This window comes from Umbelopsis ramanniana (genome assembly GCF_025399195.1).
Source record: "Umbelopsis ramanniana AG unplaced genomic scaffold K450scaffold_11, whole genome shotgun sequence".
Taxonomy (NCBI): Eukaryota; Fungi; Mucoromycota; class Umbelopsidomycetes; order Umbelopsidales; family Umbelopsidaceae; genus Umbelopsis; species Umbelopsis ramanniana.
Genome location: NW_026252097.1, coordinates 32,069 through 47,288, shown reverse-complemented (window position 1 = coordinate 47,288; position 15,220 = coordinate 32,069). Strand labels below are relative to the sequence as shown.

The window sequence follows — 15,220 nt, the reverse complement described above, 5'->3', positions numbered from 1 at the left end:
TTGCTAAGCTTTCGTAAGCTCCACGGATGCACAGCTTTGTGTAAGACCTTGTCTGGAGGAAAGTCCCAATTTCCAAAGTGATGCCACTCTACAATATATGTCTTTCTGATGGCCATTATTACTTTGCGTCAGTATACATCGTTTATCTGCTACTCTCATATGGTAAACACGTATGCTCCAACCCTTAGTAGACACTGAGAAGTTCATTATGGTCACAAGACATCATAGCATACGATATCTCCATTTTACTATAATATATAGGACATTGGGACGATTGAAATTTGGTATGATCCTAGCTTTAACATTGGATGCATCTATACCGAAGTTTTTATATAAATTGTAACGGAATCGATGTAGAGATAGAGGTTCCCAATTTCTTCGTAAAAATTCATTAACTATTGTCTTCTTAGGTTAATGCATTAGCTTGATGGCTTTGCGTGACTTGTATCCTTGCTTTCCTAACTGGAGCCATTTTTAGCAGCCACGACCACAAGTCCAACTTGTAGCTCGGCAGTTTCCTAGACTAGCTTGCGCTGGGCAAGTGACGGAAGTGATGCCGCTTGCTCTGCAGTTATGACCCTTCTGAGCAAGGCCGCTCAAGAACGCATTTCTGTGGTGAGGTGCGGGCTGATGACAGGCCGATACGCATGAAAAAGTGCATTGGCCATTGGCCTCTGAAACGAAACTGCAAGCTTTGTCGCAGGAAAGGGCCACAGAAGCTGTGAATAGGATTGCCAAAATAGATAACTTGTACATGATGGATATGGAAGTAGACGACTTACACAAAAAATACTAGTTCATATCATTCTTATAGAAAATGAGCTGAACCTCCGTTTTCTGCCACCTAAAGGCTCCCTGAAGGGCAGGAAAGGGATATGAGAGTCAAAAGTAGATTGATATTACGTTATCGACAATATTCAATCATGGTTGGGAGCTAGCTCAGTTTCAACGGTCAATGTAGGACTGCAGTGGAAGATTTTTTTCTGAAGTCATTGCTTTATTAGAGTAAAAAAGCTGGATGCTCCTCTCAAGTACAAATCTAATTTTGTAATAGGGAACAAGAAATGCTCCATGTGAGGGGGACTTCTGACTATGGTCATGATTTAATCTTGGAGTAAGATTGTTTGTCCGACTACAACAGACAAGTGAGCGGTAAAAGATTCAATTGGTTTAATCCAAATTGTCAAGGGAATGCGTCATCAGGGATCTTCCAGTCATAATTTATTTGATCACCTTCGTTGTTTTGCAGAAGTGCACACAATGTTCTTCTGCTACTTCAATTTTGTAACAGGTGTGCTCCAACACCAACCCAACGCTGAGCGATCTGATGAACACCAAAAGGGACTACGTTTCAACGCGAGCATGCAGTATAGTAAATTTTATTATAGTACTATAGCATAGGTGTATAGAATGAGGTTTCTGATTTTGTGCTAGATGCAGACAGGAATATATTATCCTATTGCGTTCTTCGATTGGTAGTTGTTTAGTATGCTTGGTATTATTGACGTCTCTGCTTCCCGTTGGAATAAGTTCAGCAGCCGGGACAGGACCAATTCATTTTTTGGCACTCCCCGTTGAAAGATTGAGGTGAACAAATTATGGAATCGGTGTTTTCTGATATGCAATCGAAGTTCCTTGCTTGAAGAGAGTTCAAGAAGTCCACCTTGTTGCTCTTTGCTGTACGGCTACAGGCACCATTTCGACACTGAAAAACGCACCGTCCATTCTGGAATGAAACAAACTTGCAAGCTTCCTCACATGAAAGGGCCACAGAAGCTGTGAATAGGATTGTCAGTATAGATAATTTGTACATGGTTGATATAAAGGTCAGTGGTTTTACAAGCTTGACTTGCTTCATTCTTATAGGCATTGAACTCACCTCCGTATTTCTGCTACTTGCAAGCCACAATATGGACAGGAGAAAGGAGTGGGGTAGACAGTGAGGTGCCGATAGAGCATATTTGACGGGACTTACTTAGCATCGAGATTTGATCTCGGTTTAAAAGATTGACGTTAAAATTGCAACTGAAGGAATATCATCTTACAGCTATTCACTTTGTCCTAGCGCAAAAAATATTAGTTCCCCAAGATTCGGAGACGGACTATTCGAAAGGGAGTCAGGGGATAGCTCCTAAAGTTAGTTTCATAAGATGTCACCGCGACTGGTCTTGGTTCAGGAGAGTTCGTTCGATGAGTCGGTCCAAGATAAAGGGTCAATAAATCAGTGCGATTGAAAAATTTTGCCCAGCTATACCAATTTTTTTTTTTTTTTGACTGGCGGACAAAAGAAATGTTTCTGTCAATGATCAAAATATCATTGTACAAGAGAAGGAGACCGAGGGATGTGACGACTTAGTGTATCCGTCATGGAAAGGGGATTAATTTTGAATTACTTTTGCTTTTGCTTAGTACGTCATCTGAACTCGCAGACTCTAGTATTCATTATCTGATTTATCACAATGAGTGATTGACAGACGGTAGCCAAAAGCTTGCTGATAAATATTGAATACTACAATAACGGTTTTTCTGTTCACTCCTGGGAATGGCAATGGTACTATAATTTTACAACAATCAACCATTCGCCACCAAATTGATTATGCAGTAGCTGCTGCAGGCCAAAATAAACACCTGATCCTTTATTAATTATTATCCCTCAAGTATATTTCGGTTTTCGGTTATCTAGCAGGTCAATTACGTCTAGCTATTATATCAACGACCAGCCTGTGGTCATGATTTTACTGTGGTCTTTGGTCAGCATTGCGTGCAGAACCATTGAAAATTTGAGCAGTCTCCCAATGGCGCACTTCTGAAGCATGAAAAATCTGTTGCGCCTTCTTCTCTACACTCAAATTCTCTTGATAACATTGCTCCCATGAATTGTGCTCGAGTGGTTTTGGTGTCTTGTTGACATTCATTATACCGACATGAATAATAGCAGCGACCTCCTGACAACATGTTAAACTGGCATGCCGTTTGTCCACATGATAGAACTCCAGCAATTATCGAAAGTAAGAAGAGTAGGATTGTGACTTTGTACATTGTAATAAGGTGAAGGAATGAAAGTACGAAGATTCTCGAGCACTTATCGTTGGTCATATGTTAATTTATATATGTGCAACCCAGGAGAGTCCACTGTCCTCCCCAAAGGGTTAAGGAGCATGGCTAAGCCGGTCCATTGTTTGGCCATGATCTTATTACATGCTGGAAAGCCATATGGCCACTGAAATCTTTACCAATGAAAGGTTACAGAAATAAACAACATGAATTATTATACTATCAATTGCGTAATGAGACTATGTCCATCTCATCATCGAGAAAGTCAATGACACAAGTCAAATAACAGTCCTCCTTTCGTCAGACTTGGCAAGGGGATAGGGGAAGATGCAGCAGCAAGTTCGATTCAGTGTGATCGATATAGATGTATTGATGAACCTTTTCATCTGTTCCTACAACTTATTGCAATGGTATAGATAGAGCGCAACAAGCAAGAGAAGGCCGTGGTGTTTTTCAACGGTCAAAGTTAGGAGTATTAAACGCTCATTACTCGTACTCTAAGGCTTTTGCTTCGCACAGGCACTGTCATACTATAGCGTCATATCAACAAAAACGTTTAAGGAGGAGAGCTTTACAACATCTGAGTATACTCAGAAGTACGATATGGGTAGTATTTTTTTCTTGTAGGCAGCCATTACCTTTTGGATCTTGTTTGTGGTACACAAAATGATTGACAATATCCACACCATACTGAATGTGCGTCGGTCGTAGGAAATGGCTGTTTCAGAAAGAGTTTTTTTTTTTACACTTGTCGCTTGCAGATAGATATTGGAGATGGTTGGCAGTAACATGACGACTAATAATATTTTGTTCTGGGCTCTACCAGGGTTTCCAATCTGTACATCTTTCAAACTGATATGCAACGCAGCAAAAAATAGAAAGTACTCCCCTCCTTTTGAACCTGCACTCCTGCTGCTGTGTTAAGCCTAACAAACACTTTGTCAAAGTGCTGGATGCGCCTGCAAGCCCAAAAGCGTTATAATTATGGAGCATATCAGGTCAATTATCTTCAATTCTTCTATGGTCTTCTATCCCTTGCAGGATGTACCTTGATGCATGGTTGTAGCAAGTCCAGCTCAATACAAGCATTAGAGCATTACCACACATGGGAATGTATAGTATTTTTCAAATTTCTGATGCGTAAAAGCGCTAGTCATAGCTGTAACGATTTAAAAACCGGTTGAATGTTTTGGTAACTGTTAGTAACTGACAAAATTGTCATTTCTTTTGAAGCATAAACCTGCATCTATATGTGGATGCGGTAATGAACCAAGTCACTTGCGTCGCTGTGAACGATGAGTGAGTAACCAAAGCCAGAAAATAACACTTATGAGCTTGGAATCATCTCTGCTGCTTTGAGGTTCTAAATGTAGTGTTAATTTTGAGTCCAAGATAACATCAATTGGTATAAGGACGATAAATGATGCCATAGTTGTAAGGGGTCATAGATCGGATGGTGTCATACTTCAGACATATACTTCATGGAGATTAGTCTTTGAATGAGTTGATATCGAATCAGTTGAGAAAAGACAATTAATCAACGCTCAGACGAGCAGTACAGACTTTTTATATACAAAGCGTATGAATTGATTCTATAATGTTCGATTGCCATTAGTGTAAGGGGCTAATTCAGATGAGCTGTATAGAACAAAATATTCTGTTGGAAGGTTTGGCACATACTTTATTTATAATGCGGTGTGAATTATTCACTCAGTACAAACAAGGATATCCTTGGCTGTACTATTCGCTCTTACTTTGCCGTTTCGCTCAGGTGATACTATCCTACGATTGTCTATAGAAAAAGCAGTCTAGTAACATAAGCTTCGACTAAGCGAGATGTGTAGAATAGGAGTAAGGAGAACCCCATAGCGAGTCTATATCACAATGGAACTAGGAGATCAACATAGAGGGATGCCAAACCAGTTGTAATGGTATGGTGTTGACAAATTGGCGAAGCAGAAAGACATAATGGCAATTTACGGCTAACAAAATTGATATATGACTTGAAAGATCCTTTTGGAACATGTCAGATCCCTTTCTCCGATTGGTCGTAGAACACTTCCTTCACATCGCAAACGTTCGATCACATCCCATTATACTTATAACTTTTATTTGTTCCATTGCTTACTGCTACTCTATTGAACTCATTTGACAAAATTTCCACTCTCTTCTACATCTATTGTACAAGTGCTATTTGGCATATTTACTGACGCTTGCGCCAGAGGTTGGATAATTCCTGAATTTCATCAACTCCGATAATTCCATGCACATCGGGCTTTTTGATTGCTTCCAGGACGGCCATGCTGACAATGTCGTCGGACAGAGGTTTATCAGCCATGAACTGCATGGCATCGGGAAGATGATGGCGGAAGGGTCGAAGAAGGGCAGAAACAAGCATGGTTTCTACAGCAATGGGTAGCATAAACTTTCTCTGGGTCATAGAATAAATGATGCCTAACAACCAAAAAAAAAGTCAGCGGCCTACTGCGTTTGATGACTCATAGACGCTTCCTTACCTGGCCGAACAATAACAACACGCAACTTATCTTTGAATTCATTTGATAACAAGGCCTCTTCAGCTTCTCTCTTGGTGTTGATGTAGCGAGGATCGAGCAGGAATCCGGGTGGAGCATTAGCAGCTGAGAAGTACACCAGGCATCGGCGATCCAAGTTCGGCGGCTGGGTTTTGACCATTTCACGCGCCACACTAACAACGGCGTCTCGGTTTAGTCTTTCAAACGTTCCGTCCTCGCCTTTGCTTTCCTTAATGACACCGACAGTCGACACCACTGCGTCAGCACTTCGTATAACGTCTGAGAATGGCGAAGGGTGCAGAGCGTTACCTTGAACATGACTAACGCGGTCGGGTAGTTGGTCCATTTCAAGAGGTTTGCTACGTGACACCATGGTCACTGAGCCATATGTGGTTGCGGCCTGCTTAGCAATAGCCGAAGCTACAAGGCCTTTTCCTATGATGGCGAGTCTATGTTTTGTCATGGTAGAAGAATATGAAAGAAAGATAAGTGCGGAGCGCAAGTGTTGGCGTTTGAGGTTTTTGCATTGCGTCAAACATGAAAATTTTAAATAGTTGCGCATGTTTGTGACACTTTTATTTCATTTCTCCAGAATGCTTCAATATCATTCTTTTCTTGTGTCGACACCAAGAACAAAGTGTTTCTGACGCAAATGGCTTTGCAATCTGACAAATAGTGATGATTTGGAATGTAGGGAAGAAAAACTCGGTCAGTTAGGATGGTGACAATAACGCTTGGAGCAAAATATGTACGTGAAGGCAAGTATCACCCCGGCAGATGGGCGGCAACGTAAAATGTCACTAGAGTGTGGGGCTTGGAAGGAGACACACGGTTATTATAACGATGGTATTTTGAAAGGAGTCAAAACATATCATTACGGACTTGTCTTACAGGTTATCATCAACCCCATTCCATGGCGGTTGGCATGTCATCCATTACATTTTCTACATCTGGCAAGTTGTCAGACCGGTTTGTATCCACATTCAAAAGTGATATACACCAAAGATTGTATATACGATAACGGATAGAAGAGGACAGCAAGCTAACCAGCTGCTATAAGGAAGACAAACTCCTACCGTACACTAGCAAGAAGACCAGAATCCCAAACGCTTCGCTTCTATTTAAATATTCCTGGCATCGCTTGGTGCGACCTCTGCGAGCTGTTTAGGGGATACTTTTCAAACGTCTTTTGTCAAATATCATCTCAGTACCTTCCAGACCGCAAGTTTTCAATTTTGGCTCAGCTTGCATTTTAAATACCGATGGTTGCTACGATGTAAAAGCAAGCTCTCAAAAACATAACATCATCAAAACGAACGGATTTTTGCACATCGCTACAAAGCGTCGATAGTAAAATAAAAACACGTACAACAAAGCTCTGGTTTATTTTGTGTAAAAACATCGCGTTGTTTCGTGGAGATGAGCCACGTGTGCAAGGTGATTGCTCGTTTCTTATCGCAAACAATGGATCTCACCCCGAAAGGTCCACTTCTGTCACTGTTCGCAAAACGGGTATCACGTCATTTCCATGTAAGGGAGTAGCAGTCACGGAATCAGATTCAGCGGAACTGGAAAATAATCCCAAGGGCTTTACTGCATTGCGTTGATTCTCGGGATTTTCTTATTCTCTTTCACCTCTTTCTTTCATTTTCTACACGACATGCCTCACATTCCTACCACACCAGGAATAGACACTGAAGCTATCAAATCCTTCCTCCCATTTGCCGGAGAGGATAAGCCTACTTTCCATGGCAAGGTCATCAATGTGACCAACCATATTCAATACAACTGTGTCAAGAAGGTTGAACACCAAAAGGAACCAACCATTTTGGAAAAGCTGAAGAGCATTGTTCCTGGAACTGGAACGCAAACTCTAGCTATTGCAGGTGGTGATGCTCCTATCTCTCGCTTGAAGAAGAGACGACAAACAGAAATCACCATTGGCGAGTCACCAGATTGGAAATTGACTCAGCGTGGTGGTCACTCGGCCATGTACTCCGGTTTAGAGGCCCTCAAGAAATCCTGGGATTGTGTGTACCTAGGATCACCTGGAGCCTTGGAAAATGAAGATGGTGACACCGTTACAACAGAGGATCTTGATGACAGCGATAAGGAAACCATCAAGAAGTTGTTGAAGGATGCTGGTAATATCATTCCTATCTTCCTGGACAGCAAGGTGTCTGCTGGTCATTATGAAGGATATTGTAAAAAAGGTGAGCATGGGTGTGGTGTGGTGTTATGGAATGAGAATGCGTGAATGCTGATGATTATTCTCGTTGTTGTAGTCCTTTGGCCACTTTTCCACTATGTCTTGTGGAATGAAGTCACCAATGGATCGGCTGAAAACCAGTATTTTAATGACTACGTTAAAGTGAATGAAGCCTTCACTGATGCGATTATCAGTGTGTACAAGCCTGGTGATATAGGTAAATATTTTGGGGGGAAAATTATTAAGTGACCAATGGTTACATCATGCACTGACCTTCCAATATATTCCCGCTGCTTCTTCAACCTCCGCAGTTTGGATTCACGACTACCATTTGCTTTTGGTCCCCGAAATGCTCAGGGCAAGGCTCCCTCAAGCTCACACTGGTCTTTTCATCCATGCTCCATTCCCTAGTTCAGAGATCTTCAGATGCCTTCCAAGTAAGTGACCTTCATATTGAACGGTACGTAGTAGGTCATGATTTAAACAACTTTTCCATGATTTTTAGGACGTGATCAAATTTTGAAGGGAATGCTTGGTTCCAGTCTTGTTGCTTTCCAGGTATAGAGGATGCATTCACTTGAAAATCTCGCAATGGAAAACATGGTGTGCTAATACCTTTCTTTACTCTCATGCAGACCTACTCGTACTCCAGACATTTCATTTCTTGCTGTACCCGTGTCCTTGGTTATGAATCAACACCTTCCGGAGTAGATGCTAAAGGTCAGCTTGTATCAGTCGGAACCTATCCCATTGGTGTGGATGTGGATAAGATCAACCGTTATCGTAAAGATCCTGGTGTTGCTCCCAAGATTGCTGCTATCAGAGAAATGTACGGAGACAAGAAGATCATTGTTGGTCGCGATAAGCTCGATCCCGTCAAGGGCGTTGTTCAAAAGTTGAATGCCTTTGAAAAACTTCTTACCGACTATCCAGAGTGGAGAAACAAGGTTGTTTTGATTCAAGTCACGTCACCAGGCGTTACTGAATCACGCAAGCTCGAAACGAAGGTCTCGGAACTTGTTAGCCAGATCAATGGTAAATTCGGTTCACTCGAGTTCACTCCTGTTCACCACTTCCATCAGCATATCGATCGTGATGAATACTACGCTCTGCTTACTGTGGCTGATGTTGGCTTGATTACCTCTATCCGTGACGGTATGAATACCACCAGTATGGAATACATCATCTGCCAACAGGAGAATCATGGTCCATTGATTCTTTCCGAATTCACTGGTACCGCTGGAAGCTTGAGTGCAGCCAAGATGGTCAATCCCTGGGATTACGCTGAGGTTGCTGCTGCTGTCAATGACTGCCTTACCATGAGTGAAGATAGAAAGACAGCCAAACAGATTGTAAGTGCATACATTCCTTGGCGGTTTATGCGGTTGGTAGTATATATTAAATGAGTTTCTCTGCCTACAACAGAAATTGTTCAACCACGTCGCTGGACATACTTCCGAGTACTGGGCCGACACACTTGTCAAAGAGTTGATTGCTGCTTCTGAGAAGCCAGATCAATCTACTATCACTGATATCTTGGATTACGAAAAGCTGAAGACCCGATACAAGGCTGCCAAGAAGAGAGTTTTGTTCTTTGACTACGATGTAAGTTACACGAGGCACCTATTGTAATCCTTGGCTCATATTGACTCACGCTTTCTTTTATCGTCATGCAGGGAACACTCACACCCATTCGCACTCAACCTAATGCCGCTACTCCTTCCAAGGAGATGCTCGACTATCTGACCAAGTTGTGTGCTGATCCCAACAACATTGTTTGGGTCGTGTCCGGTCGTGATCAAGTAAGTTGGAAATGGGTGGAACATTGATATATTTGCGTCTTATATGAATAGGCATTGATTTTCTTTTAACCTCAATAGACTGCATTGGATGATTGGCTGGGCGGTGTACCCAAACTTGGCCTCAGCGCTGAGCATGGTTGCTTTATGAAGGCACCTGACACCAACAAATGGATCAACCTTACCGATACCATTGATATGAGCTGGAAGAACGATGTCATTGAGATCTTCACTTACTACACCGAGAGAACTCAAGGCAGTTTCATCGAGCACAAGCGCTGCGCGTTGACCTGGCACTATCGTATGGCTGACCCAGAGTATGGTGAATTCCAAGCCAAGGAATGCCAAAACCATCTCGAAAACGCTGTGGTCTCAAAGTTGCCTGTTGAGATTTTGGTTGGCAAGAAGAACTTGGAAGTTCGCCCTATCAATATTAACAAGGGAGAAATCGTCAAGCGCATTCTTACTCTCCACCCCGAAGCCGACTTCGTCTTCTGCGCTGGTGACGACAAGACTGACGAAGACATGTTCCGTGCTCTGCGTAGATCCGAGACGATCAAGGACGACGATATTTTCGCCGTCACTGTCGGTCCTTCTGACAAGAAGACCCTCGCCAACTATCACGTTGACACTAGTGAAGATGTTGTTGATGTCATTGGCACTATGACTAACATTTCTGCATGAACACATCATTAGTAGACATACCACATTCTTTTTCATCGTTCTAAACACTTTTTCATTTGACAAACTTTTCATTTGTTACAACCTCATTATTTTCATCTGTCATTCCACTCGCGCAACACAAGTTGTTGCTTAATAAATTTGGATGTTACAATGTAAAGGAACCGGTTGGTGTGTTGAAACAAAATGGTAGCTGTATTCACTATTATGAAAGAAACAAAAAAAAAAGAATAAAAGAAAAAGTTACTATTTGAAGGGTAGTGGGGTTATAGTTTGTAGAGCAACGATATATTACAATTGAAGTAAGGGGGAACGAACTGTCATGACGTACAGTTCAAGTTTAAGTACTGATTTGAAAGAAATGCAATGGATAAAGAAGCGTACATTACATTGTTATGAAACAGAAGTTACGAACCGATGAGAAAAATTAGGGTTGAGGCGAGTCACCCGTTTCAAGAGCTTCTAGAAGAGGATGGAGCAGCTGATCGACATTGTCGTACTCTACTCCACAGCATAACGCGATCAGTCGTTTGTAGTCCTGATGACGTTCACTGGCAGGACTTGCTCGACGGTAGCTTATCTCCTTGACTAGTGACTTTCGCTTCATTTGTAATTCCTTCAACTCGATATGCAATCGTTCTACAGCCTTCTCCAATTCATGATCAGGCTGTTTGGATTCGCTTCCGGATTCGTTATGGATAAGTTCTGAGCTGGCTGATGATTCATCATCAATTTGAGCCAAAGGTGGAGTGGGTGGTTTAAGCTGCTCTTGCGGGAGGGCCTCTTGTTCTGCCAGCAACTTGTGTAGTTTGGTCTTTTGGCTTTGTTCAATCAATCGGTATAACTGAGATTGAAGGGTATCAACTTTGTTTTCGGCCTCTGTCAATACATCTGCTTTGCTGTTGACGTTGTGTAATTTGGACCGGACTTCTATCAATTCTCGTTTGATACTTCGTTGCATCTGTTTAGCCTCTCGTAAGTCTTGCTCCTTGTCGAGAATGTCCTTTTCGTAACTTGTTGATAACTCATCAAATAGTTTGGTCACCGTCGGTACAACCTTCGTTTGATTGATAGCCTGGCCAAGGACAGCGGCAACATTACGCTTGAAACTCTTGGTTGATCCAGCTTCTCCATCACTCAGCGCAGCACCCAAGAGTGCTTTATCGCGTCGGCTTTTCTGTTCGATCTCCACAATGTAATCTTGAGCAGCTTTTCCATCTTCATTGACAATATCTGGTGAGGCACCGGCATCCAAGAGCAGTTTGACAAGTTTCTTATTGGCGATTCTAGATGCGATGGTCAAAGCAGTATCACCGTAAACATCTTGTACGTTGAGTAGCGCTACTAGTTCATGTCGATTACTGGACAACTTGGCGATCAAACATTCCATATAATAACGTGAAGCATGCACTTTTCCCCGCCAGCCAGCTGTGCTTGCAATATGATGAAAGACAGTTTGATCATTCTTGTCAATATTGAAGATAGTTTTTTGCAAGAGGTCCAGTAGCGTACCAAAGGATTTCGCATCAAAGTTGTTGGTGAATAAGACGGCTCGCATAAGTGCAGTTTGTCCACGATAATTGACTCGAAAGATGTCAGCGCCTTGGGAAATGAGCAAATGCACAACGTTCAACCTTCCCATGGCAGCGGCCCAGTGTAAACTTGTGTGACCTTCCTCATCGACAATGACATCGATATCGAAATCCTCTGGAGGATGGGTCAAGATATCAGGTACTTCATCGGAGTTGGAGACAAAATAATCCAAAAGCTGTTGAGCATATAAGGATGGTTGATCGTCCTCATCCATATCATCAACACTGCCCGGATGGAGGTATTCGGCCTCCAGCACTTTTCTACGCTTGGCTTGCTGGCGATGCTGGTGTTGCGAACTCCGCTGACTGCCGGGCCGATAAGAAGGAGAAAGTAGTTGTGATGCATGATTTTGGGATGAAGGTCGCTTCTTCTTGTAACCTAACTCATCATCTGAACGACCTTGTCGCGATAGTGGAGACGGAGTTCGCGTTCCCAGTCGGTCGACCGCCATGTGACGTGAAGTATCACTTTCGCCGCCATCGCTATTTTGAGAAGAGCCTTCGACATCAGAGTGGTGTGACTCCCACAGTGTCTTTGGTCTACGTTTTCGAGGTTCTCTAGGCTCTTTAGGCTCCTTCGGCGCTTTTGGCTCCTTTGGCTTACGTGGCTTGGAATGGGCAGCTGTAACATGCTTCGGCGCCAAAGGTGGGGAGGTATCACCCGGTACAAAGTCGATAATAAGTTGTAGAATTTGGTCAACTTTGTATTGTCGAGCGAGAGCTACTCCTCTTTCAAATGGCACCCATGTTCCTATCAATCATAGAGTAAGAAAATCAATGCAAATGATGTAAAAATATGCCAGTCAATCGACAGCCTACCTTGGTATTTTCCATAACCACCTTGGATTTTTTCATGCTGTCCTTTCTGAACTTCTCGTTCCAATATTCGCGTTCTTTGAGGCTTATCAAAGTTGGCAACCTTAAGAATTTGCGTAGCATTCAAGTAGGCGTCGGCCTTCCTTCGCATTACCGCTATGCCTTTGCATTGCATTTCATACACTGGCACACCTGAATAGGTTGCTTTGTAGATCTGTGGCTGTTGCGGACGCTTAGGCGTAGTTGCGTCCATGGTGAATTTTGATTCTGCTTCACTAATGACGCTTTATAGACCTGGTTGGAGAAACGAAGCGTGTTTTGGCCAAAAATTTCAATCAGCCCTTCTTTATTTTTCCATTCTGCAGGAAATTTTTACGCGCGAATTTTTTGGTTTGCCCAATCTCACGAAACGCTTCTCATCCGCGCGCCCGTTCATCTGACCAGACTTCTTTTCCCTTGAACTGCACCATTACTTCTAATAAAGCTAAAGTACAATCTATTTACAATCCAATGAAACCGCTTTCATGCTATCAAGGCGATTTCATCACCTTCAACATTTTTTCCAAGTTATGTTGTATATGGCCTTCTTGGCTCCTTGCGCACATATCCTATGTCAATAACCATCAGTTAGAGGAAGTATTTCAAAGGCAATGCACTATATGACAAAATTTCTTCTTAAACCTGAATCAGTGTTTCCTCGCATGTTTCGTCGGGACGATTGAGAAACCGATACGTCTGTACTATTCGCCAAAACATGTCATTGCTCAGATAGGGACTGCCAATTAAAGCCTTGTAAAGTGTATGGTGAGCGTCTCTCAGCATCCCCGTGGTGAGATCGCTAACTCTTCTGTTATACCTAGACGCTTCTTCTTGAGCGGCTTCTATGTCGCTATCCTCCAAGACAGCCATTTCGCATTCCACATAGACTGCCAGCTGAATGTTTCTTTGAAGGACCTCATAAGTCCAGCTATTGACCTCCTTCCTCGACGCTTGTACTAATGCGTAGCAATAGTCCGCAATACAATCAAATAGCTTTGTCATTAAATATGCTGGCAATTGTGACAATGCAGCACCAGCACAAATAGGTTGAAGAGCAACAACTTTCCTTTGAAACCCCGTACTTGAATTTCCATTTTCTAGCGACAATCATCACAGTAAACTGCCTTAGGAACTTCATCTACGAAAATAAAACTTCTATTATATTTTTTTATAGAGGGGGGGTTCACGGAAATATGGTACAAGACGAAACTTTTTCTATGATGGTAGGCAGGCATTGGTTATCTCTCGTTCAACATTTGGTTCTCGACAAAGGTCTTGACTGCCTTTTCGTACATGCCCAAAAAGATACATCCACCGATAGATATCCACAGCACACGAGGTCCAATACCAGCTAATAAGGCACGGCCACCTTCTTCAGCTCTAATTCTCTGTAAGGTGGATATAATGCCAGTGTAAGGTTTGACAGCGTGATTCTATCATGATTAGGACGAGGGTTAGTAATGAATCTTTGAGCTGCGTCTATCCGAGTTTGCATCAGGGTCTGCACATACCTTGTGTGAAAGCATAATTCTAGTTTTGCATACGTCCAAAGGAGTAGTGATGGCAGCTGCAATACCACCAGCAATGGAACCGCATATCGCTGCTTCGAAAGGCTCAGTACGACGTCCCTGGCTCTGAGCATAGGAACGCTTAAAGTACTCGTAGATAGGGAATTGTATACAAGTAAAAGGAATTTCACGCGCCACTGTGGATAGAAAACCTCGGTAGAATCCTAACAGGCCTTCGGTTTTAATGACACTGGAGACGGCAGCCGAAGTGGCAGTAAACTGTTTGGTTTGCATTCGTTGTTTGATAACTTCAGTGGGTACCCGGATGGTACAAGCAGACTATAAGGAACAAACAAAGTGGTTAATGCCCGTTCAGTTTATCCAATGTACCGAGCCGGTGTGAATTGGATACATACAATTTCACCAAACGATGCAGCAAGCATATGAACCAAAGGAGTATATCTGTCGGTACCGAATGAGGCGCTTAAGAGACGCTTTGATGCCTCATAGGTGACGAAGAACAAGGAAGCTGCGATGAATCATGGTTAAGTAAGGAATTCTCGATATCTCTCCCATCTATCATAGTATAGGTCACGGTTGTACCCAGTTTACATATGACATACCATTAGGTGCACTGCCAATGACGGCAGATAGCAAGCCAGCGTAGACGCCTTTAAATCCTCCCGAAGCAACGAATCCTGCTTGCGATTGAAGTCTTGTCTTCACAGTATCTATGAAATTGAACGTCAAGGGGCAACAGTGAGTATGGATTGCAGTTGCGATTGCGCTTTGGTCGACCATTATTCTTACCAAGAGGAAAGAGAGCAGTATCGACAGCAGTACCAGCAATCGCTCCGGCAAAAAGTGCTTGCTTGAGACTTGCCTGGTTGGCAAATTGCGGTTGCTTGCTCGTGCTCATGACGGTCTGACCTTGCAAATCCACAGTTACCGACCTGAGATTTTTTTGCAAAAGAAATAACAGAAACGC

The 15,220-nt window shown here is 42.7% G+C and overlaps 5 protein-coding genes across 5 annotated transcripts; all 5 read right to left on the bottom strand.

The window, feature by feature from the left end:
- Positions 1 to 255: 255 nt before the first annotated feature.
- Positions 256 to 770, bottom strand: K450DRAFT_228787 (uncharacterized protein). Its single transcript, XM_051586981.1, has one exon. The coding sequence runs from the start codon at positions 754 to 756 to the stop codon at positions 475 to 477; it is 282 nt and encodes a 93-aa protein (XP_051447051.1). The 5' UTR covers positions 757 to 770; the 3' UTR covers positions 256 to 474.
- A 1,840-nt stretch (positions 771 to 2,610) lies between these two features.
- On the bottom strand, positions 2,611 to 2,991 carry K450DRAFT_228784 (uncharacterized protein). The gene has a single exon (XM_051586980.1). The coding sequence runs from the start codon at positions 2,953 to 2,955 to the stop codon at positions 2,752 to 2,754; it is 204 nt and encodes a 67-aa protein (XP_051447050.1). The 5' UTR covers positions 2,956 to 2,991; the 3' UTR covers positions 2,611 to 2,751.
- A 2,146-nt stretch (positions 2,992 to 5,137) lies between these two features.
- On the bottom strand, positions 5,138 to 6,242 carry K450DRAFT_228777 (uncharacterized protein). The gene is made up of 2 exons (XM_051586979.1): positions 5,571 to 6,242; positions 5,138 to 5,508 (listed from the first exon to the last, which is right to left on the bottom strand). The coding sequence occupies exons 1-2, from the start codon at positions 6,148 to 6,150 to the stop codon at positions 5,258 to 5,260; spliced, it is 831 nt and encodes a 276-aa protein (XP_051447049.1). The 5' UTR covers positions 6,151 to 6,242; the 3' UTR covers positions 5,138 to 5,257.
- Positions 6,243 to 10,445: 4,203 nt separating this feature from the next.
- On the bottom strand, positions 10,446 to 12,992 carry K450DRAFT_228753 (uncharacterized protein). The gene is made up of 3 exons (XM_051586978.1): positions 12,689 to 12,992; positions 10,573 to 12,620; positions 10,446 to 10,479 (listed from the first exon to the last, which is right to left on the bottom strand). The coding sequence occupies exons 1-2, from the start codon at positions 12,936 to 12,938 to the stop codon at positions 10,705 to 10,707; spliced, it is 2,166 nt and encodes a 721-aa protein (XP_051447048.1). The 5' UTR covers positions 12,939 to 12,992; the 3' UTR covers positions 10,446 to 10,479; positions 10,573 to 10,704.
- Positions 12,993 to 13,836: 844 nt separating this feature from the next.
- K450DRAFT_206510 (uncharacterized protein) lies at positions 13,837 to 15,220 on the bottom strand. Its single transcript, XM_051584746.1, has 5 exons — positions 15,043 to 15,220; positions 14,856 to 14,963; positions 14,649 to 14,761; positions 14,236 to 14,571; positions 13,837 to 14,157 (listed from the first exon to the last, which is right to left on the bottom strand). The coding sequence occupies exons 1-5, from the start codon at positions 15,149 to 15,151 to the stop codon at positions 13,963 to 13,965; spliced, it is 861 nt and encodes a 286-aa protein (XP_051447047.1). The 5' UTR covers positions 15,152 to 15,220; the 3' UTR covers positions 13,837 to 13,962.

Excerpts from the sequence above, each read along its gene's own strand:
- K450DRAFT_206510 (XM_051584746.1), bottom strand. The coding sequence starts at position 15,151 with ATGAGCACGAGCAAGCAACCGCAATTTGCCAACCAGGCAAGTCTCAAG. Across the intron at positions 14,762-14,855 it reads CATTGGCAGTGCACCTAATG|CTTCCTTGTTCTTCGTCACC; the intron begins GTATGTCATATG and ends GATTCATCGCAG. Across the intron at positions 14,572-14,648 it reads CTGCATCGTTTGGTGAAATT|TCTGCTTGTACCATCCGGGT; the intron begins GTATGTATCCAA and ends TGTTCCTTATAG.
- K450DRAFT_228787 (XM_051586981.1), bottom strand. The coding sequence starts at position 756 with ATGTACAAGTTATCTATTTTGGCAATCCTATTCACAGCTTCTGTGGCC.
- K450DRAFT_228777 (XM_051586979.1), bottom strand. The coding sequence starts at position 6,150 with ATGCGCAACTATTTAAAATTTTCATGTTTGACGCAATGCAAAAACCTC. Across the intron at positions 5,509-5,570 it reads TGTTGTTATTGTTCGGCCAG|GCATCATTTATTCTATGACC; the intron begins GTAAGGAAGCGT and ends TTTGGTTGTTAG.
- K450DRAFT_228753 (XM_051586978.1), bottom strand. The coding sequence starts at position 12,938 with ATGGACGCAACTACGCCTAAGCGTCCGCAACAGCCACAGATCTACAAA. Across the intron at positions 12,621-12,688 it reads TGGTTATGGAAAATACCAAG|GAACATGGGTGCCATTTGAA; the intron begins GTAGGCTGTCGA and ends TATGATTGATAG.
- K450DRAFT_228784 (XM_051586980.1), bottom strand. The coding sequence starts at position 2,955 with ATGTTGTCAGGAGGTCGCTGCTATTATTCATGTCGGTATAATGAATGT.